The sequence below is a fragment of the Platichthys flesus genome, chromosome 6, assembly GCF_949316205.1.
Source record: "Platichthys flesus chromosome 6, fPlaFle2.1, whole genome shotgun sequence".
NCBI classification, from domain to species: Eukaryota; Metazoa; Chordata; class Actinopteri; order Pleuronectiformes; family Pleuronectidae; genus Platichthys; species Platichthys flesus.
In genome coordinates, this window is record NC_084950.1 from 7,926,433 (window position 1) to 7,951,214 (window position 24,782).

The 24,782-nt window shown below is 45.6% G+C and overlaps 1 protein-coding gene across 4 annotated transcripts in view; it reads right to left on the minus strand.

Moving 5' to 3' along the window:
• LOC133955815 (serine/threonine-protein kinase BRSK2) overlaps positions 1 to 17,693 on the minus strand; it is a 165,050-nt gene extending 147,357 nt beyond the window's left edge. For all 4 annotated transcript variants that reach the window (XM_062390847.1, XM_062390845.1, XM_062390844.1 and 1 more), the window contains exon 1: positions 17,349 to 17,693. In XM_062390847.1, coding sequence (XP_062246831.1) covers positions 17,349 to 17,442 — 94 coding nt within the window. In that variant the 5' untranslated portion in view covers positions 17,443 to 17,693. The remainder of the gene's footprint in view (positions 1 to 17,348) is intronic.
• Positions 17,694 to 24,782: the final 7,089 nt, after the last annotated feature.

Consider the following 24,782-nt stretch of genomic DNA (forward strand, 5'->3'; position numbering starts at 1 on the left):
ATCACAGCTGTTGGGGGGGGTGAAATGCCATTACTGGAATGAGGTGAGAAGTGCATGATGGGAAAAATCAAGGAAAAATGTATAAAGAGACGAAAGAAGGACATTGAAAGTGTTTTAGTGCAAAAAAAAACAACACATTGTTAGCAATCTTCAATTACACATCCAGATGTTTGCTGTGTTAGTTACCATGGTGAGTATATGTGTGTCTGTGATGGTGTCCCTCAATGACGACAAACAGGTGTCGACACAAACAGGTGCAGCAACACGGACACAAAGGGTTTAAAAATAACTGGCACTCCCACTCTCCCACCAGCATGTGCTCCTGCAGAAAGAAACTCAAAAACAGCTTTGCTCGTTTCAGGTGCACAATGTTGTGAATGAATATAAAGTGTTGTTGTTCATGTGTGTACTGGTGTGCGTTTGCATGTGTGGTGGGGTGAGGTTATAGGAGGGTGGCTGGGTAAACGCAGAGGGGGGTCTGACTTCAGCATCACTGTCTTGATTGGAACTTCTCGCTGTGAGATGCTGACTTACTGTCTGAACTGACACGCTCAGCGCATGGGGGTGTGCTCGCATCAGTGTGTGGGGTGTGTGTGTGTGTGTGTGTGTGTGGGTGTTTGTTTGTGATGGTGACAATATCCAGCATCAGTAAAGTGGCTTTGTGATGGATCATTTCTCACCAGCACAAATGTATTTTCCTTATTGACTAACCCATGAGCCAAGCTGCAGGGAGCTTAGTGCATTATGCTGACAGACCAGCCACATACTGCAAACTAACAAACACACACATATACTCGGCGACAGCCTCATACACATGCACAGCCCACCAACAAAGCAATTTGCGTGGGAAACACCATTTGTGACATTTCTGACATGTAGAGGGTTGAGATACGAGCGCTGGTGCATACACATCAACCCAGCAACACAAACACACAAACATATATACAGACCTATCCCACCGCACATTAAAACCTACACACAAAAAGACTCGGGGGTCACTGATAAAAGTCTAATAATGCCTGGGAGAGAAAATAAATGATTAGAGGAAGCCGGGGGAGTGTACGCAGGCAGGTGGTGTTTCTGCTTACTGAGCACATCACATTATTTGTGTCCAGGCCTTTTTCATTTCGGTGTTAGGTAAGGCTGCAGAACAGGAATTTCAGACGGATTGTGGGAGATAACAATAACAATGATGGGGGAAGAAATGCTTTTATAGCCGCATTGATTGCACATGCAGAGACACGAGAGAGGGGAGTTACAATAATCTGTCGAAACAGCATTTTGAGGCATAAACCACAAGGAAAAGGTAGAAATTCAAAGACACAAGGAACAACAAGGACACAAAGAGAGAAGATATAGGCGATTTTCAAAAGGAGACGGGGTTGGGCTCGGCAGGATGAAGATACTTAGGTGAGGAGGGAGCAATGAAAGGAAGGGGTCATTCTTGTACTCCATTTCATTAACTTCACCTCGATAAGTGAGGATACAGTCGAGAGCGGGAGCAAGAGAGAGACATGCTCACCGGGGATCCCATTAGACTGAAAAGGGGGAAATACAGTGTGATGGAGGAAGAGCAAAATAGGAGGGGGAGGTTGAGAGGCACGGAGAGGCAGAGGGAGAGAGAGAGAGAAAGAGAGAGAGATAGAGAGAGAGAGGAAAGAAGAGAGGAAAGAAGAGAGGAAAGAAGAGATGGAAAAGAAGAGATGTACAGGCAGAAGGAAAAGGGAAGGAGAGCAACGAGGATGAAGCTGATGGGGAGAGAATAAAAAAGCTTTGAAAGAGATTGGGTTTTGGTGAAAAAACGTTTAAAAGACCTCAGCGCTCTCTCCCTCTCTCTCTCTCTCTCTCCTGCACTGGGCTGAGGATTTGATTTTACTGCAGGACCAGTGAATTCGGGGGGGAACCCCTATAGAGCAAGGCACCCAGTGTTTTTAATAAGATTTGCAATTTTTTGATTTGAAAAATGTGAGGAGTCAAACACTTTAAAAGCTATTACATGTCAGAATAAAATAATATCTCGTACTCTGATGTGGTTTGACTTAATTAACTTGTTTTCACGGGCTGAACCGAGATAAACACAGGCCACTATTTGTGTTATTAGAATTGGAATAATCACTCGCACATTGGAAGAACTTCAACAAACTGCGCCTGTCACATAATGCAAACGCAACATTTCACCCTTTCCTACTGTCGGGTGTTGTCAAACACAGCTAGAGACTATCTTTACTAAAAATATGATATAATGAATTCGCTATGAAAGCATGGTTAATACAGATATTATGGTGAATAGGCATTAGAGGCGCATTTAAACGTACTGCACAGATAAGTTAGGGGATCCATTACTTGGTTTGTTTTCGTATAGCAGCACGTTTGACTGTTTTAATAACTCACAGTGCAAGTTCATAATTAAAAGGGGCACATTGCAGCTGCATAGCATAATACACTGAACAGATCCACTGAAAGGTTACGATGGAACTTGGTTATTTAGAGACAACATCATGATTTAATAGCATAAGAAAAAAAAGAATGAATGAATTCCTGCAGTCACAATGTTATGTTCCTCAGAGGAGGCCATTAACCTGGACACAGAGAATAGATGAAGAAGAGCTGCTTACTATAGGATCCATATCACATGCAGCAGGTTTCTAACCGTCTGCCCTATCAGTGATAAGGTTACTGATTTCCTGAGGGGTACAACGTGTTGAGGAGGAGGAGAATATGATGAAGGTTGAGCCCAACCAACCCCTATCAGTATCATTATCTCCACAGGCATCTCCACCGTGACCCCCTCGACCTCTGGCCTCAGAGATTAATCACTCACACGGCCCGACACTGATACCCCTGTGCACACGTGCACCCTCACAGGGATTCTGGAAAATAAGTGGTATGTACATATTCATGTGCAATGTTCTCCCACTGCAACGCTGGAGTCATAAGTGAGCAGCCTGTGTTTGGCTCATCGGAGGGTGATTATTAAAACAGCATCACAGCCAAAGCAGCTCCATCCAGTTTATCACATCCCCAACTCTGAATAATCTGCCACTAATGAACGCACACAGTTAGAATCTGCATGCATGGAGACACATGTGCACGAGAGCTAGCGCTGTAGATTAAATGTGAATTTTTCAGAGGGCTGCAGCCGAAGGTGCATGTCAACATCTGTGTTTGAGCGTGTCTGCACACACCCACAAAATTATAACCATCCCTTCTTTTCAAATGTTAAAATACTTTTTAGACACTTTGAAATTACATTAAAAACACACGCCGCAAACGAGCAGTTTCTGAAATGAGCACCATTCCTTTACTTCAGCCATTAAACCAGGAAAGAGCCCAAAGGGAGCCCAGTAATCGCTGTACGCAGGACGGCTTGTACATGACCGGAAAGACAGAGGACCCGTCTCCCCCTCTCCACCAATCACACTTAGCCTCTCCGTGAGGTAGTTAGAGATGGGCGCATGTAAAGGCAAGGGGAGGCGGCATCAGGCTGAGAGCCTCCGCCTGAACAGACCTGACGCGAGTCCTGGGACTTGCTTAATGAATCCCTCCGTAGTCTGAACACACATCCCGGGGCCCCAGGAGAGGGCCTCATCCCTCACCTCCGTGCCCTCGTACATAGGACTCCTCATACGTGACATAGAAACCGCTTCGGTGTAATTCACAGGGAACTGGAGCACTTCATTAAAAAAGGAACTTCAGAAGGGGGACGAGGGCGGGAGGGAGGGTCTTTCGCTAAAGTCAAACAAGACACGGGGGATATTAACAGCCTCTTCTGAACAAGTGGGAGAATTAAGGGGCTTGGGGAATCTGGTGACGTGCCCAAAGTTCAACCCTCCTTTTGTTGCACTCGTTTGATTTAGAGTTCACTGCAAGTGTTTGCGGGGGGGGAGGAGTTTAGTGCATTTGTGTCCAACACGGGGCTCTGCCGGTCTATAGTGTGTTTAGAGGAGAGAGAATGTGTCTTTTAATTAAAGGGTCCGGGTGATTTAGTGTCCGCACTCGGGGAGAGAGACTGCGAAAAAGAAAGAGTGAGAGCGGGGATGAAATAAGGCGACGAGGCCCAGAGTGAGGCGCACACATGCAGCAAACAAGCACATCTCTCTGGGGCCTAATGAGCCTGATCTAGCCCGGACCCTTCATCAGCCGGGACGGTAAATTCTGGAATAACAAATCATTACGCCGACTCAAATTATGTCTGTCTCCAGGTGCGTGTAAATGTAGTCCTGTGGCAGTCTGTCTTTTGTCTGGCTGTCAGCGCTACGAGACCTCGAAAAGTGCTGATCCACACCCCGAGGAACGCCAGGATATAAAACCGTGCGCACACACGAAGAGGAGTCCTCCAGGTAATGGTTTGAATATTTAATAAAGGCTCATTAAGAAGTGAATATAAGAGGTTGAGGGATAATGACACCGGCGAAGACAAGAGTAATAAATTCAGATCCCATGCAAGCCTAATCAGCCCGAGTCGCCCAGACACAATCACAAGCTCAGGGGCGTTGGAAGCACGAGAGAAAAACATCCACATTTCCCCATTTCCAGCTCATAGGACGGTGCATCGCTTGGATTTCACTAAACTTTCAAAGGTTTTTATAAAATTTGTGTCGTATTTTTTCACAAAAAACATTGCTAAATCAATTCTTCTAAAATTCCTCTAGAGATGCTTAAATAGTGCCAGAACTGAAACTTTTTTACTTAAAATAAAAATCTAACCTGACTCCAATAATTTGACTTTAAAAATAACAATTTCAGTGCTTAATACAGCAAAGCACCCTAACTCCAATTGGCCCTCAGTGCCGGCTGATGGGCTCAGTGTGGGGTCACCCGAGGAAAAAAACACATAACATTCCTTTACCTTCATACGTATACGCGTGCTTCATTAAGTTCGTCATGTCGACCTATTTAAACAGAGGTATTTTCGAACATTTGCTTTATCACTGGAGTTTCAGGTATAGCTACTTTACGTTATGTGATGTCGGAGCCATGTAGAGAGTGTGTTGCCACCAGAGTTCAGTGCAATGTTAACTAGGCAAGTGCAGCGCTGTTTAAGTTGCCGGATTCCAACCCTAATGGAGTAGCAGGCTCTTCCTAACATTATTTCACTCTGAGGACTATAATGACATTGCAAAATCCATGCAAATAACTAGAACATCAAATATACACATTGAACAACGAGTCTCCGCCTGTACTAGAGTTGCTTTGTCATGTGCAGCTTTTGGAAACAAATTATTTCATTTAAAGCATTTTATACAAAACTTCTCATCACGAAATTCCTTGTCACTGCTTGATGATGACAAATGCCCGACATCCTCAAATCTTGGCACGCGCAGTGTTGTGATACTTCAAACACAAATTTTAAATGTGAGGAGCAAATAAAGAATTACACACACACACACACACACTTGTCTTATTTCAATGTCCAATTACACTGCCATCTTCCCTTGCAGTTTGTAACTCGAGGTGCGATGATACATTCTGCTCTGATCGGTCTTCACAAGCAATTACCAGCTCTGGCCCATTAAAGTCAACACAGGATATGCCTCTTCCATTAGAATGTACTATGATGGGCTGCTTTCACATTGAATTAGCCCATTTATACACATTACACACACACACAAATGGTTGTGTGTGTGTAACGGGCAATTCAATTTTTTCATGCTGCAAGTATTTGGTCTTTTTTTCCCCGTAACAGTTTGAAAAATGAGAAATGTGGTGAATAAGACGAGTAAAGGGGGAAGGGGGAAACTCAACGGGCTCATTATATCTGCTGTATTGTTAGGTAAATAAATACCTAATTATGTTTCTATATAAATGTGTGTATATGAAAATGAGAGTGTGTGCATGCATACTGTGTGTGGCATGTCTGACTGGCAGGTATATACTGCAAGGGTGATTATATGTAAAGATTTAATTGAATTCCGGCTGCTATTGTGTCGGCCCGCAACACTCGGGCTTATCCAACCCTGAATTGCTGCCAGTGAGATCTAATTATCCTGCATGAAATGAGCCCCACCTGAGCAGAATGGCAGTGCGGAGTCCTGGAGGCTGCGGGGGGGGGGAATACCTCCATTAGGCGCCAGGCGGGGAAACGAGGGAACAGGAGGAGGAATGGTCAAGAAAGAGGGCGGAGGCAAGACACCCAGGAAAAGAGGGATAATGGAGACAGAAATAGATAAGAGGGAGCAGGTTGCAGTGGGTCTAATAAGTCGACCATAATAAACTCTTTCTGCAATTAGGTGGGTGTTAAGAAATGTAGTCAAGCAGCTGTGTGAGGTTCTTTGTTACATAAATGATGCTCTGCTCACATCTTGTATTAACATCTGTCCTCCCTCGAGAGATTGGATCACATGTGAACAGTTCTACTTACACCGCCGTTCACACCTGGTGTTAAAATGTGACCTTTGACCCTTTGTGATCGGATCGGATTTACCATACATGACAATATACACGAAGGTAATTTTCAAAGGGCCATTTATGTTGTTTATAGCCAGTTTGCAGACTTCTCTTTGTGATGGTAAATACACAAAAGTATGAGAAACAATGAAAAGTGTAAAAATCCGATCTAGCAAGCGGTCCCTGATCGTGGCCCAGGACACATTTGAGTTCCCACAGTGAAAAGAATGTGGGACCGTGCATCCTAGAAAACCTCTGATTGTGGTCAGAGTGATGCATCTTGGGTGCGTTCACACCTGTACTTAGAGCTGTCCACTTTCGTCCACCCAGGATGGATGTAAGTACCAGGTCTGAACTGGGTCAAAGTGAAGTGCGGCACAACCTCAATTATCAGCCAATCAAAGTGTCGTAACTGTTTGCTCGAGCGATGTCGTCTTAATGCACCAGAGAGATGCACCACTGTAACATGTTCTTAGCGAACTTAAAGCAAACAGCGTGGTCCTAACTTGATGTAAACCCAGAGGAATCTGCGACGTGTCCGCCTAAGCAAACAGGTAGAGGGAACATTACAGAAAGAGAAACTTAGGCCCCATAATGATCCTAATAACACACTCACTCGAGTCACGCGGTGCCACACGCAGCCCTGAAAGCCACAGAGGCGCATGTGTGCAGAGACGCAGACAAATGGACGTGGCCACTGCCGGCTCCCATTCATGCTCTCATTACACAAACCATAATAAATCAAAACAAGGACGAGGACGGCAAACACAGCTGATCAACCAAAATAACAAGGCACTGAAGCAGAGCCGCACTCCGGTACCCTCAACACGTGAGCTGGCACTTAAAGCTGTGTCCCTGTGGTGCTACGGCTACTGACTCCTCACATCAAAGCACCGAGGCCACTGCAAGTCATCAACCACATGAATACTGCTCTCTACATGCAGGGTGCATGAACTACTTTGCAAAAAGTGGACAACTCTTGTGAGGTCAAACAGAGGACAAGATCGAAGAGCAGGGGAACAAGCTTCCAAAATGTCCTCAAGGCACTGGGAAGTGTGTGTGTGTGTGTGTGTGTTTGTGTTTGTGTGTCCTCAGGCTTTCGCACTGAGCACAATCTGTCCTGCTGGGGCTGCGTCTCCTCCTGTGGCGACGTCAGAGCTCTGCTGCAGTCGGGGCGAGAGCTGGGATTCCTGTAGAAACCAGAAGTCGCCCACTCCTGTGCCGCACACAGCACACATTCCTGTTTGTGTGTGTGTGTTTGCCTGATTTGAATGACAACAGAGGCACTGACCCTGAGAGATGCTTCACTGCTGGGACTCCGCTTCTCACTCAGAAGCTGTCTCCTTTTGTGAGCCCGGCCTCCCTCCTCTCCGTCTCTCTCATGTTCATCTGTGGTCCAAAGAGTTACAGCTCTCAGACGCTGGAGCATGCAGCGCACACTAAAACACTTGCACTCAGTCAAACACACACACGCACACACACACACACACACAGCAGCGCAAAACTACAAAAAGCAGCCGCAACATCAGCAACATCTGCCTCAGGAATAAGCAGCTTTTAGTTATGAATACAAATACAAAAAGTGACATTCCCGGATAAAGAGATGATCCCCGCCTCCTCTTCATTGCTCTTTCCCTTAATCATTCCATCAACTGTTCCATTAGACAGAGGAGAGTGTAAAAAAAAAAAGGGAAGCCATAAGGAACAAACATAGAAAGTAGAATTAACGTCATCTACCTGCACTGGTCACCTGCAGTTTTAATCCATGTCTTTCCAGATTCTACTACTGGTGGTGAAGACTTCATTCAATAAAAGTTATGGAGCATATTTTCTCAGATTTCTCATTTAAAAATAAAAACTCACAGCATTTCTCACAAATCGTAGTTTGACTGATAACTCTTTCATTAGAACTCCATTAAAGCTTCTGACCTTAGAGCTGAAGGATTTTTAGACCATTGAAGGGAGAAGCAGAGTATTTATGTATCACTCAATAAATGAGTCTTACATTGTAAGTTTTATTAAACTACTCACCAATTTCCTAATAGGTTCACATGAGGACGTACAGACAGCAAAAAGCAGTAAAATGGAAATTTATTGGTGATGCAGAATAAATTATGAATATAGCACCCGATCTTCTGATGTTTAAAGTTATTCAGAGTGTATCGCCTGACACTTTTTTACGAGAGGTTACTCCATGATACAAAGCTGAATGCTGATTGGTTCACCATCAGCCTATAATGGCAGAACTCAAAAGTGAGAGGGTGATGGACATATGAAAAGTTTTAGGCTGAAGAACTTTGATAAAATAAAACAGGGCTTCGAGGTTTTTAGAGATTCGGCGGAAAGGCAAAAACACAAAGTCTCAAACTGGACTCGCCGCATCAGGTTTGACATCTGCCTGAATGTGATCTGATTTCCCCCTCGAACCAGAGTCACGACGGTGGATTTGAACTGGCAGCCGACTCAAAGCAACAAACCTTTCTCTGATGCAGTGGCAACACAGGAAAAAAGAAAAGAAGAAACAGTTCGTCTTGGCCGGACCACTGATGCAGAAACACCAGTGATCCAGGTGGTGGTGGGAGGGGGATGGGGGGGGTCATCATAAACTGGCAACAACGTTATCAGAACAGCAAACCGAACCTGCCCCGCCGCACCTTCCCCGTGAACAACACACTCCTTGATGCTAATTCTCTTTAGTCCGGCCAAGTGTCGGAAGTCAGCGCCACAGAGACGAGCGGCCAGCGCAGGTTGCTGGTTTGGGACCAGCCGCGCTCGTCTAACCTCATCTCAGCGAGGCCGGTCTGCTTCGCTTCACATGCCAGGACACATCTCAGGTGTTTCAGGCATCGGCGACATCATGCTTCATGGCCTAAAGAGCTGCAGGGGAAAACTCTGAACGCATCCCACTTACCCCGTCGTGCTGCCCCCTGGTGACGGGCTGCATGCGGTAAATGAGCAAACATTTTCATGTACTTTTCATTGGAAAACAGTCAGAGGGGAGATGCCAGCGAGTCTGGGATCGTGTCATTTAATATTAATTCAGTCCCTGTATTCACACTGGAAACACAACTTCAAATGGGTTTAACTTTTCAAGCAAACTGATATTTCCTCAATAGCAACACATCACAAGTTTTGATTAATATGTAAATATAAGCAAGTTCTTTACTTTGATACAAAACCACACAAGTTTGAGCTTTCATATTTTAGATAAATTAATTATATTTATACTTGACTTACTTAGTTAAAACTGATTCAGTGAACCTTTTTCTGATTTTATTCAGAGGAACTATTTATGAATAATCAATTTTAGTTAAGGCCAGCAAATCCATATTTATATATCTATTACAAGCTGAAACAAGAACATTCCTATGAGTCAAGCAGGCATATTTTATATGACAGTTTAGCCAAATTAATAAGATGTAATACTCTTTGGGGGCATGTAGATGATTTTGTAATGAGAAAAATGAAAAATAACATTATGTAAAGCAGAGCTATGACAGACGTGTGAATTGTAGAAGTTTGCCACAGCAGCCAGAGAACTGTACCGAGCTCAAGGTCACTGGCCCACCCACCTATTTGTTAATGGATAAGGTTCAGCAGGACACACAGCAATGGCGGGATGAGTGCAGTGCTTCACCCCCTGATCTGAGGACAGCCTGCCAAGGCAAGCTGAGCTGACAGCAACTAAAGCCGAGGCTCCCCACATGTGCTAATCTCCCAGATTTAAATGGGAACACAGCACAAGAGCACAGAGCAGGGCGAGCCTGTCTGATCCACGTATGTCTGAGCACACGCACAAGCATGCACACATGCTGCATACATGTGAAAACACACACGTGTCAGTCACATACTCATTTCCACGGTCACATCTAGAGACAACGCAGATGAAGAGAAATTAGTCTGATAGGGACAAACTTGGAGGCACACATGGAGAGGCAACCGAGGATTCTGCTGCCTGTTGTGATGCTAACTTCAGATTGCAGCCACTTAAAGGCTTGAGAGAGAGCGAGAGCGGCAGAGAGAGTGCGCCAGCGAGCAAGAGAGAGTAAGTAAGATGACCATGAGAGAGTATCCCCCTTTTCTTTCTTCATAAGAGCAGACTGGGAACCAGCAAGAAGCAAGGAAACCATGACAACCAGACAACCAACCTTGGCAACCAAACGGGCGTTCTCACAGTCAGAGCCAGACTCTCGGCAAGAGTTAATCTGAGCTGGGTGAGAGAGGAGAGAGAGAAATATGCTCCCTCCATCACAGACGTGTGCGAAGCCGTGAGATACACCGTTCGTCCTAAATACTTTGTGTTGAGAAAGAGACTTTAGCGACTGAGCAGCAGCATCAGAAGTCCACAGGCTGGTGGTTACAGAGATGTCTAGAGGCACAAAACGCCGCACACATTTTATTTTATTGAAGAAAACAGTGTGAAGTCGGATATAAATGTAACAATTTGATGCACCGGTGAAAAGAGAAATGGAGTGTTTCGGAGTTTCTCTCTCCGCGAGGGAAACCAGCGGCGTGAAATTCTAAATGGCACGAGGCGATAACACATTACGTGAAACCCAGCAGCCGAGCGGGGCCGGCGACCTCGGGGGAACACAGGAAGACACGGTCAGAGTGTGGGGGGGGGGGGGGGGGGGGGGGGCATGTTTGTAGGTGCATGGATGTGTGTGTACCGTGTCTTTGGCATAACTGGGGGAAAATGGACCATAAAACCATGTCGCTCTAACCTGATTCTCCACGCTGTATAACATGGCAGAGAGACGGTGAAGGTGGATGGGCCGAGTTCGGATAAAACCCAAATGGGACGTAATGGGGCCTGTCCCAAACAACACACACATAAACAGACACACTCACTCGTGATTGCCCACAGAGACTGTTCCAGCAGCCGTTTGCGTATTCACCGACCTTCCATCTAAGGATTGAACCCTCTCCTCCTCTCGAGGTCGGCAATAGAGAGATAAAAACCAGGGAGGAGGAGGAGGTGTATAATGAAGAGGGTGATCAATACTTTGCCTTAATTAATAACCTCCGCCCGCAGTCCGAACATTCACGACCACTTCATGCCGTCTTGGTTCAAGGGTGGGTTTTTTTCTTCCCTTCTTCCTCCGCTCCTCCTTGTTCTCCTTGACTTCATCCGTCTCTCTCCTCCCCCTCTCCAGTTCTCCACCTCTCTCCTCATCGTTAATCTCCGAAAATCATTGGCTACATACATTCCTCCCAATCGATGCAATTCCACAGAGGTCTTGTCTGATTTACCACATGGCTGAGTCCCTGTATGAATCTCGACTTCGCCAGGGGAAGGGGGACGGAAGGGGGACGGAAGGGGGACGGAAGGGGGACGGAAGGGGGACGGAGGAAGGTGGGAGACAGAGCGGGGTCGATGAGAGCAGAAGTTCGGAAAATGACAGAGACCATCATCATTATATAACCTCAGCCAAAGCCCCAGGCAGGTGGAAACACTGCAGGCCAAGTCTCGGTTCAGGTTGCTCAAGAGATGGTTTCAGGCCAAGAAATTACCACTGATGCAACAGAGGCTACATCCACACTATAAGGTCTGCATTTGGAAATGCCTCAACTCTGCTACACACTACTCCGGAGAGACGCTAAAATTTGAAAAGTTTTGAAACACTGCTGACCCTGTTTTAGTTTGAAAACTCAGGTGCAGCATTTGAGTCTGGACGGGCAGAAGCGGAGATGTATAGAAACGATGATGTAGAAACTCACAAATGTTTGCCGATTGGGTCATTTCGGTCACAACTTAGGCTTCCCTGATTGGTCAAGCTAGTATCACATGACGCCCTTCCAGAAAAGAAAATAACCGGCATTGGCCCCAGCTACCAATGTAGAACGCAAAATGGATAATCAATTATGAGCTTTGCCGAGTCTGTTGTCTTTGCTTAAAGCTGTTATGTAGTTCAGTTCTGCATTTTACAGCTACAACTGCTTCATGTGTAGGAGACAAGCCAATAATCAAGCAATCTACGACAATTGTGTAACGAACAGCTACATGTTTCCTGTGTACACCAGCACGTCCATGTGTGCGTGAGCATTGACTTGATATGCATTTTCAAGTGCGATCATAAGGTTGGGGAATAAAAATGATGCATAGCCAAAACATTCATGTGGACAATGATTTTTTTCATTCTCAAATTGAAGTATGGATATAGCCTGAGCCTAGATACACATTTTAGATGGTATATATCTACACAAGCACACAAATAGACATTAGTTATCAGCTGACACACAGACACACTTGCACACCAGCCTCCCACCATTCAGGATACATGTCAGGGCTGAGGGAGAGGGGCTTGGGCGTTTGCCACAGTCCAACAGCTGAGACCATGCAGGCCTTGGCTCCCTGCTCTCCAGCTCTCATCCAACCTGCTAACACGGGCTGCTACACAGCTGGGAGCAACACTGCACAGCCATTGGGTCTGGGCTCCTCTGACCTGCATGTCAGAATGGGCCCATTTAACCCGGCGGGGTCAATCACCGGAGCCCGTAACACCAATTTTAGGTCAAGGCTGGCAACATGGGAGATGGACACCTGTGTTTGAGCGCGACAGTAGTTTGAGGATTATTTCAATAGCACACAGACTGTGGGTCACCCAGAGTTGGAGCACCTGGGCCATTCACAAGCCACACGCACACAATCATTTAGTTTCTGGGGATTTTGCCGAGTGGTTTCTCATTGACAGCAATCGACTGAGCATTCCCTCTTCACTTGTCATCATCAGGAATATCATGTGCTGTGAAACAGTATGGATCTCCGCCACCAGGCAGGAAATCTTTGGCAGTGCCCATTGATCCGAAACAACCGTCCCCAACTCACCGGCTATCAATCAACATCAAATTAACGGTTTTACGTTAACGCCCAATTTACCAGGCGCGCGGAACGCTGAGGATAATTTGCACATGTGTAAATGAAAAAAGAGACAAAACGAGAGATTTTCTCTAAAGCCCTAAAACACGGACACAAGCAGAACCTCATATTGCATCAGAGGAACACACGCTGAGAGGTACAATCTGGCCGGCCCTTCGCTGACATGGAAACACAGAGAATAGCAGGATTCTGGCTGAAATGCCTTGTAAGCCTGGGGAGCATGAGAACAAGAAGTCTCCAGCAGATAGACAGGAACAGGGAGAACTAAATAGAGAGCGAGCGAGCAAAGACGTGAAATCAGAGGCAGCTTTTTGTCAGATGAACAGTCAATAACAAGGCCCCGAAGCCCAGATGATTTCACTCTAAACATCAATCAAAGAATCAAGGAGCCAACATATCAACCTCCAACTGTTCGCCTGTCAATATCCAAGCCTCGACGAAAACAGGGACTTACACTGGATTAACAGCCAATCACTTCCAGACAATAGACCTCTATTCTCGCTAATAAACAGCCTACAGGAACAAAGCAAAGGCGAGGAACGACAGTGTTTTCCGAAGCATTAGTGGAACAGAGTAGCGATTCAGTCTTAAGTCGGTGCACTAGTGAAAACACAAATCCACAATCTTCAGCTTTGTCAAACAAAGCTTCGAGATTCTGAAACTCAAAGAGTCTGATACTCGGAGCCCTGCTGCTGGTCTTAAGAAAAATGTTACCTCACTTACTGGAGCATGGGGACATTGATTAGAGGCAAATACAGAACATTAAACCCAACAGGCAGCGCAACTCACTGTCTGACAGGAAAAGATGCAGATTGACAATTTCCAAATGATAAGAGCAAGAGGTATGACCAAAATGCTAAAACTCAGGTATAGACACAAGGGACCTCCCTGAAGCAACTCATGAGCACAGTGCCCCGACCAGGTTCTGCCATGCACCAAAAGCACAATAACTGTCTCTGCCTTCGTAAATGGCCGCCATGCTTCTGTGGCTTCAGCCGCAATCAGTGGCCAGCCAAGCCAACACTCCGTATCTATAGACCCCATCAAGCCCCAATGCACAGCTGACAAAGACGGGATTGCTCACATAGTCCGAGGAAACGGGCGAGAAAGCAATAAAGCTGAAGGAAAGCAAGTGGAGAGAAATGTGGGAGTGTCGAAGACTGACAGGCAAGTCCAGAATATACTGCACATAGAATAAACCATACACCTGTATTCTGAGTAAGAGTGATACATTTAACTAGGGTAGCACTCAATGCATGTCTCCGTCAAGCCCCAAGAATTCTCTTATGAAATCACATTTTTAAAACTGGGTCAGATATTGAACATATCAGACCCATTAACCACAAATTATTCTCTGAGAAATCACTTTTGACAAACACCCTCATCACCTCATTTTAAAGAAAGGGGGGGGGAACATATTTCCTTGATCTGCTCCTTGATTCAGATCTGCACCAACATATAATGGGTTCTTCCATGGTGGTCCCCAAGGTCCTCATGAAATTTCATGGAAATTGGTTGAGTCATTTTTGCTAGCTGCTATTTAACAGACAAACTAAGGTACATGACAACATAACCTTCTTTTTGGGGGATTTGAAAATGTGATACATCCTTTTGTTTAAACTATGCACGTGTGGTGGTTGTGGGAAGACTATGGCCTGTCCCATGCAGCCTGTGCAACTCTACTTGAACCGTAGCTTGGAGGTGCTAAGTTGCTAAGCTGGTGTGGGCCAGCCCATTCTACCTTTGGGCCACGTGAGTGAGTGAGAGCCGAGGGGACTTTGGCTGTGTAGGGGATTAAATCAGGAAGCCAAACCAGAACCACTGTGGTGACCGTGTGTGCGTGTGTGTGTGTGTGTGTATGTGTGTTCATGTGTGTGCATGTGTCAGGACACGGCCTAATCACTTAATGAACATGGAACAGCACCACTCTACTGAACAGGACAGCCAGATCAACCAGAGGCCTTCCGCTTTCTCCCATCTAATAATACCAGCCAACCACAGCCTGGGAAAGGAAACGAGGGACTTAGCCCACTGGCCGAGCCAGGCTGCCACTCACGACTGGGGACGGCAGTTGCCAAACCAACCCCTTCCTGGGACTGAGATCTGACAGATTAACGCATGGTTAATGGCTAAATGGGATATTATGCACTGTCATTAATCTGAATAGGTTTGGCATGAGTCAGCTACACAGACGCCAGTAACCAGAGGACTTCTTTTCTACTCAACACGCATACACTCATAATTCAGGGCACCGCCGTCGCTTCACATATAAAAACATGAAAACCAGGCCGAAATGAATGCGGTATTTAATTATGATCTTCCGTCCACCTGTAACTCAGTTAAAATTGAGAGGGCCCAGGACACAAGTTATGAGCCATGTGGACCCGTAGCTTCCGTCCGTGTGTTGCAACCCTGACATCTCAGGGCAGCAAGAAAAATGCCTCAACACTCAGATAAAAACATCCTGAGCCACGGATGATCTCAGCGACACCACGTCATTAAACGTCTGTACCCAGCAGACCATACCGCCTGCTCTGCACCACCATAAACAACCATTAGACACTCCTGAGAGCCATCTGAAAGGCTGCCTGTGAGGGAAGAATCCTCCTGTAAACACAAACGATTAAATGTGAGCTGTAGGAGAAAGGGAGTCCGGCTAAATAAATACTACATTTTGTGTTAATCTGCTCCAAAAACCAAAGGGAACAAAGCTTTCAGCATGAATTCTTAATGTTAGATTCAGCCTACAGTGGTCACACTGCAGACATGGGACACTGCATTCAATGCCCATGGATGGAGCATGCACTGGAATTCAATTGCTGGTGGGAAACACACGCTTTAACATCTGTAGAGAATGAGCAAGGAGAACAAGGCTCTAGTTAATGACCAGTTGGGGACAGGCCCGGGTGAATGAAGTGACCAGGGAGGCTATTTCCAGAAAGCATGTGAACAAACATTTACACAAACACACGGCTGCTCGGCATGACCAGCTGGAGCAGGTATGTGGGGAAGTTACACCTTTGGTAGCCGGTTTATTCGACAGCAGATGGGAGGAAAATCTCAACAGACGTGCAGGAAGAGGATAGGAAAACTCTCTTTCTCTCTCTCTGCAAAGGGCGGTGTGCTTTCCACAGCATCTCTCCTGCCATCCCTGCCTACACACTGGGCTGTGCCTGCCTCTCCCTCACATGGCTCCACTGGCTGCATGCACTTGACCACAGAGGATTCTCACTGGGCAACGCTGACAGCAGTGCACGGGCTGCTCCTGCACACAGGAGTAAATGGAATGGAAACACCACCACCGCCTTATGTATCACGAATGGCTCATGTGCAACTTTAACAAACTGCAGTGTCACCGCCGCTTGTGCTTGAGATGAAGCATGTGCTCCTTGCTCAACGAAGCCCGGCAATTGCATCCCCTCGGGGGCATGAATATAGAGCAGCGAGGCTCCTGCTCCCCTACTCCTGGGGTAATCTGTCAAGGTGGGACCCTCTCCTCTATATTGGAGGAGACCCACGTATTGCAGTCGCAGCCTGAAGGAGAGAAAACGCCTGCCTCCCTGCTCCCTTTCCCCGCCTGCCTGCCTGCGGACTAAGAATAGATCAATGTATCAGGCAAATCGGGATTAACGGCGTTGTGCTCCAATCACAGGACGCACAGGTTTACGCACAAGCACACGCACAGAAGCAGGCAGCCGGGGCGCCAGAAAAAAAAAAGTTCATTTTTATTGGACATCACAACTGTCATCGTTTGTGTTGCCGGACGTTCTCCACGCTGCTCTGCTACTGCAAACACACACACACACACACACACACACACACACACACACACACACACACACACACACACAAACACAAAGGCACACAATCCAACGCCGACGCACAGCCAACATCACCTAAATCCCTCCACTCCTCAATGCAAAAACCCTATCCGTGGACAGGTGCAGGTGTCATGGCAGTGAGTTCTCTTTCACCTGCACACACCCAACTGGCTCCCAGCAACAGACAAATCACGCAATTCAAAATGTAAAAATAAAAAAAAGGTGCATGCGGGGGGGGGGGGGGGTCTATCCCAACTCACCTGTCTGTCCCTTCCCCAGCGTCTTCTCCAAACGGTAAGGTCCCACGTGATTGGCGTGTTGGGCACCGCTGTTGTCTTTGCCGGACGATGACATGTCGAATCTGTGCGTAAAAGACACTTTAGCGCAGACAATTAAACACTCCTCCGCCGAGCCGCTGCCGTCTTCTTTCTCTCTCTCTCTCTCTGTCTCTGTCTTTCTTGTCTTTCTTTGGTTGTTACTCCACAGCCTTCTTCTCTTTCTCCTCTCTCTGTCTCTGTCTCTCTCTCTCTCTTTCTTTCTTTTCGTCCCTGCCTCACTCGCTGCTTGAGGAGGTGAGCTCCTCTCTGGTCTCTCGCCTCCTTCTCTCCTACCGCTGCAGACGAGCCGCAAGTGCCTGGAATATCATCGTCGGTGGAAGCTGCGCCGCCGCTGTGCGTCTGTGGGAGGTGCTGCCGAGCCGTCATGGGAGGTGGAGGTGGAGGGGGGAGGGGGCCGGGGGGGGGGGGGGTGATGGACAGAGGAGAATAGCCAATCAGAGGGCCCGGGCAGCCTCTCGCGCAGCCTCGTTGCTGGTGGGAGAGTTTAACAGTTTACAATCTTTGTTATCTTTATTGTTCCCAAGAGAGAGTTTAGCTCGTAGCAGCAGGAGTCAACGCAAATGTGCAGATTGCAGAGAGTAAATAAGACTAAATGATGGATTCAGGACAAATATACATAAATATACAGCGTGTCACTGCAATTGAAGAAGACATATTATGCTCATGTTCGGGTTTGTCATTTTTATTTGGGTCATTACTCTAAAGATTTTACATGACACTAGTGACAATAACTCATCCCTGCTGCCTTCAACTCCGTCAGACATTTTCTTATGTAAAAAAATACTTTGACCCATTTTTCCATCGTGTTACAAACTGTTTCTTCTGATCAATGTTGTACATATCATTATTTTGCTGATGTGTTCGGTTACATGAGGCGTCTATCACACTTCTGTCCGTCCTGGGAGAGGGATTCCTCACACGTGGCTCTCTGAGGTTTCTGTGGTTTTAAGGGTTATAGGGTATTTTGGGGTAGTTTCTTGTTGAGAGTTAGGACATTGTTAAGTACTATATGAGATACATTGCGATTTGTGAAATTTGTATAACCATCACTTTGGGCTATACAAATAAGGGTTAGGGTTAAAATTTGATGAGATGTGACATGTGCTTCCCAATAGTGTCCACTGCTGCAGCTCCTCCTTTCAGCCTCTGTCTGAAAACCTCAGTTTTAGCGCCTGTGTCTTTATGCCCCCCTCTCAATAGTCCATTTTGCTGAGGAACATCTATCCTTATCTAGAGGTTAAGGAAAGGAGCATCAATGGTTTAAAACTTATCTCCTTTAGCATCGGAAACACCGGACCAGCGTTTTACGAAAGAAAATGAGAATCATCTCACAATTCATGGCAGAAGCAGCGTTTAAATAGACCCGACAGCTTCACCTGGACACAGCCGCCAGGATATAAAATAAAATGAACATCTGTTTTATTCTCCTGACACGATCCACAGCTTATGTAAACATTCACATTTATCTGAGCTCCTGATTTCGTCTGAGTTGACTCAATCCCCTGATTATGGAATGCACACAAAAAAGAATCCTGCAATGTGGTTTTCCTTTCCTCACTCCTTCCAGCTTCTCCTACACATCTTTCCTTCACCTTGTGACATATTCCATCGGGGTCAAGGGATAAGGGTTAGTAAAGGAGATTATTTGGACCTTCTGAACGCACCCCCGGTCTGTTCAGCTCGGCCAGCTGGCCCACTCCATTTCCCAATCCAGCTGCATACTAGACAGTGATCGGCTTCCCAACTGGTGATATCAGCTCCTCTTGTGTGTTAAACTCAGATTTAAAGTGAGCACAGAGAAACTTTCTCCCTGTGAAAAACAGCCTTCCAGTGTCTAACTCCATACACAAACTGAACCATTGAAGCTAAACCACCATTACTCCAAACACCATCTCTCACCAGAATTGTTACAGCGTTCATAAATATTTATACAGACTTTATTTACTGAGGTGCTGTTACTACGGTCAGGAACCACAGTGTAGGCGATTATTGTCTCTGCCCGCTCTTATTTCTTTTTCACTTTGTCCTTTTCTCGGTACTCTCCTGTCTTACCCTTCTCCAACACACATGCACACGCACACACACAGTATTGTGTGTGTATAGCAGGGGGAGAGTGTGTTGGCCTTCTGATTCATTTCACACCCCACTGGTTTGAGACCTGTGACTGTGGCTCTGGCCTCTGTCTGTTCCCTCGCACCCTGAGAAAGTACAGGTGTCAGGGGACACATGCGGGAGAAACACACACACTTATACGTGCACACCCACAAACACACTGAGCGACCTCTAAATATTCCTTCCAAGTTTAAAGGGGGGGGTGGGGGGGCAGCTGAAATGTTAAGCAGAAAGAATTGCATCACACCCTAAGTTGCACCAAAGCCAGAAACATTCCAGCTTTTATGTTAATATGTCCAATAACACGCACACAATTATCGTCATTGCATTTCAATAATTTATTTCATAAGAAATTAATTTGCTTTAGTGCATCATCTTGTTCACATTCATCTTCCCTCGGCGCGTGAGACAAAACACAATATTGCTTAAACATTACACAAAATGTGTTGTGTTGTAAATTTAAACAGGCACTTACAAGTGTGGAATTGGAATTCTATTTAAGGCGTAAATCCCGTATGTAGGAGAGAAATATTTACACCTAACAGCTCGGTATAGCAAAGTGATAAAGGAAATGCATTGCAATCCTTCATCAGAACATTTCCTCCCTGCTCACTTTCCATTCATGAAGTTTACAAACCCGGCACATGCCCCAGTTCGGTGTCTTTGAGGTCCGTGTTGAGCATGTGTGTTGTTTCCCCGGATGCCCTTCATCACGCTGGGAGCTGGGTGTGAGCAGGAGGGAGGCGTGACCCCACGTGACCGCGTGGGGCCAGGTGGACCGGGCATGTGATGCCAGCGTGGTGCCAGGTGGGCCCCCTCTCAATAATGCATCATGCCAGGCTCTGGCAGTGGCAGGCGCGTCACTTTGAAGTGTTCCAGAAACATCTGTAGCTCCGGTTTTTAATCACCTTGCCCGTGCCACCCTGCGTCCCATCAATCCTTCCCCTGCCTCCTCGCCGTCTGCATCCCTCTCTCCCTGCTGCCTGCAGAGAAATTAATGAGGAGGGGTCTGAGTTTGTGCTTGAGCCTGTGTGAACATGTGAATGTGTGACTTCACCCCCACAGGAGGAGCTAAATTCAAAACGGCGTCTCACTTTCATCAAAGCGTTGTGCTACTGTAGATAACACACATTAACAACAGGCCAAACAGCATTCCGCCGCAATCGCAGGCTGTAACACTCCACCGGATTTGCATATTAATATTCCCTTCTCCAAACAACTGATCAAACCAAACAACCCTGTAATGTTTGAATATTCAATCATGTCATTGGATAGGGTGTACACAACCCAGACGTCTTTAATGGAAAGTTTATCTTTCATCGGATCTGTTTGCTTTGAGACAGATGTGATGAGAGATGAGGTAAGGCAGAGGGGAGGAAAACAGAGGTAGGGAGAGATAGAGGGAGTAGTTTATCAGAAAGTGGAATGTACTTAGTGTGTGGCTGGAGTCCAATAACCTCTGGACATTAAAGGGAGCCCGGACTGCATAATATCTCCTCCATAGCACCATATAATGAATAGCTTCATAGCGCAGTCCGACCCATTCAACAGGGGGGCTGTTAACACACTACCTTACACTAAATATGTGCACACAAACACACACACAGCAGCAAACTGGCACTCACAAAAATTCACACTCTTGTAGTAGGACAGTGTTTCCACCCAGGAACACAACAGCAACACACACACAAACGTGTACATGTGAACTCCCAGCCCTTCAGGGTTGTACAAACTGATTCCTGCCAGCGAGCTGCAGACTGGAGGCTGTTGGCCTGTTTCTGGTTTGGCCGGCGTGGTGTGCTTGATTAATTAGTGTGTCATCCACATACAGAGGAGACTATTAGTGTTCATCTGCAAACATTTAGAGAACTAGAGAGCAGGGGAGTGAACGCGAGGGCAGTGAAGGTGCTTTCGGCGATCCGACTTCTGGCCTCACAGATATGAGAGAGATTTTTGGCGGTTTTGACTTGAGTACAACATGCAAACTAATGAGCAGCAAATCTTAAAAGAGATGAGAAAGGCATGAGTGATGAAAAAGAGGAAGTTAAAGAATCTGCTCACACAACGTTCAGGAGATGATGTTTCTCACAACACAGATGTCTCACACTCCCATAATACACACAAAAGACGTGGGGTGTCAAGAGAGGCACACCCAAGGGAAACAATAGGATTCAAGTGACAGGCTACTGTCAACATACAACACATATCGTGGCTCCCATTTCCCTCCTTCACATACAGGGTATTGAACATGCCACAGTGAGTGAATGCAAGTATTTGTGTGCTGAGCAATTCCCAAAGAAACAAAAGCTGCTTCCCAAAGTGAAAAGGTAATTAAATCCGTAATCTTAACAGAGAAGTAGCTGTGAGTGTAACACAAGACAAGGTTTTATATGCACAGAGCAGGAATGTGACTTAAAGTCACATGTACATGGAGATGAAGCCTCGTAATTGTCCGGACACTGGAGGACACTTGTGCACGTCTCCGAGTCTGCACGAGGACTCTGGAGCGTGGAACACTCAAGCCCTCTCCACTTCTGTATGCAAATGAGTGGGATCACAGACCCACTCAAACACACACATATATGTTCCACCATACAGCGTGTTCATGCACCGTGATCAGCAGTCAGCTGGTGTTCATTTCAAACATGTCACTACAGTGTGCTGGTGGTACACTAACATGCCCGTGAGTGAGGCTGTGGAGGGAATTCTCACCAGAGGGAATACACACATGCACACACACTCACACACACACACACACACACACACACAAACACACTAACACACAAAGATAGATGGATAGATAGATAGATAGACAGCTGCAGCTCCACTGCCCCCTGCTGGTTAAAAAAACCCACATTCTATCACTCCCACAACCTTCACCTCGTCACAGAGGACCTTCCTATTGCCCCAGTAGAAGGATGTGGATACACTGGAATCACAACAATACAACATCTCATCTTAATCTCATTAGATAACTTCTCAGCAGAGCAAGAGAGACACGTCTTCCCACTGACATCATGGAATCACAACCACAGTCATCTGACCCAGTTGGCCTGTATTTCTTCTCTGTGGAGCTGCAGCCTTCGAGTCCTGAACGTCTCTATTTGCAGATGAATATGCTGTCATAGAGTTAAGGTGGATTCCTCCTGTTGTCAGTCTTGGGATGGGGAATATTTCTCTGTTTTTTCACAGAAAAATGACATTTAACCTTGTAACACACACACAGAGAGAGAGAGAGAGAGAGAGAGAGAGAGAGGTGGACAGTGGAGCTGCAGCTAGTGTGGTGAGGATAAGAGTACAACCAAAAACATAATTGTTAATTTCCATCCAAACATTTGTTTACGCAGATGCCTAAACACTTACAAACAAGTGCACACGAAGCAAAGCATTTCCTCTTTAATCATGGCTTCCTGCCATCGCAAAGAACATAATTGCAGTATAAGAAGCAAACTGTTGGTAATCAAGTGGAGGGTTGACAACAGCCTCGGGTAATTAGTGTGACTGCGCGCGCCTCACTAATCACAGGGACGTTTAATGGCAGTGGGGGGGTTGGACTCAAGCTACCACATTTGGCTGTGATATATTCATCGGTCGTTCGTTGACCATCACTTTGAGTTAAGAGAAATAAAACATATATGCTCTTCCTCCATGGTTATAACTTCAATCAACATCTTTTGCAATTTGTACTATCAATTGTCAACATGGCTTTTTTTTTCTTCCCGGGCCTATTTTTCAGAAGTCCTTATCCTACCCATGCAACTCAAGCCACTAAATATAATCATTAATTCACACTCTCACCATTGAACGTGCAGCCTTGTTGCCATAGACCTCACATGCATCCTTTAGATTCCAGACCAGACAAGAGAACAGCAATTTTAAAAGCTTTCAGTATTTGCCAATACGCATTTACTCACTATTAAGAGCAGTTGCTGGTGGTGCTGACTACACAGGTGACCTTTCCCTGTTGTACACTGCCTGAGTGCCCTTGAAAATGACTCACACACACACACACACACACACACAAAGCAAGCTTTCCTCTCCAGCCAATTTCAAAAACTGCTTCTGGCAATGTCACTCGCTCCAGCCTTTAAAACAATGTACTGTAGCTACACAATCTGAAGGGGTTAAGCTGAAAGAAAAACACATATGGCACATCATATATCATGCACATTGTAGTGCATGAACCATTTCCCAAGCCACACTGACTAACATTTTACCATCATCTTAATCATATTCCTTGTGTTCACTATGTTCATCTCTGTGTTCAGCTGCTGGGGAATATCTGGTCGCTCCACTCTATTTTTACTCTCAAAAAAATAAATCGATTTGGTGAAGGACTTACATCAGAAGATATGTAACATAGAAGGAAATGTTCTTGGTGGTTTTGAAACAGTCTTATAATTGCTGAGAAGCAAAGTATTCTCCACAGAGGAATCCAGAAGATGAAAGTTGAGCACAGCTTCATCCTGCAGTGAGGTCTTCCAGCGCTGCTCATTACTCGATCGTATCCGCCACATCGGTCCTCAAAGACATTTGCTAAAAGATGATGTTGTGAATTAAATTCAGCTTCATACTTTCTTCAAAAAACTGAGTCAGTGTAGAGACTGCAGCGGAAATATAATAACCCAGAAAGATGCAATGAATCCAAAGTCGAGATGAACTCGTCAAACCTAAAGTGTTTGTGTCAGGCGGGAGAAAAGAACCAGCAGCACAAACCAGAGCTGTAAACCTCTCGTCTTATGTTGCAACCATATACTGTACATTGCAACAAGTCACAAATATGTCTAGTACACAGATGCCTACACATTTCTGCCATAAAAAGTGTAACTGGATGTTTGTTGACAGGCAAGGACAGCCTTGAGTTTACAGTATACGACTCAGCCTGGCAGTGCACCACACAGCAAATTCAACTCACTCAATGTGAATCCAGAAAGTTCCAATGTTGTTTTGGAGAGCTGCTCCTATCATTTAACCTGTAATTAGGGGGGGTGGGAGGAGTGATTATTATAATAATATAATAATAATATAATAATCACTGTGTGTTATTATAATAATATAATATCACTCCCTAAAAATTATGTGAAGAACTATAGACACTTGCTGATTGCCGAACAATTAAGAACAATTAAGAAATGCATAACATTTATGTTATGCATTTATTTTCAGATCCATTAAATTAAATGTCAAGTGTAGTTGTGACAGTAATATGATTATAGATTGTTTGCATAATGTCAAGGAAACAAG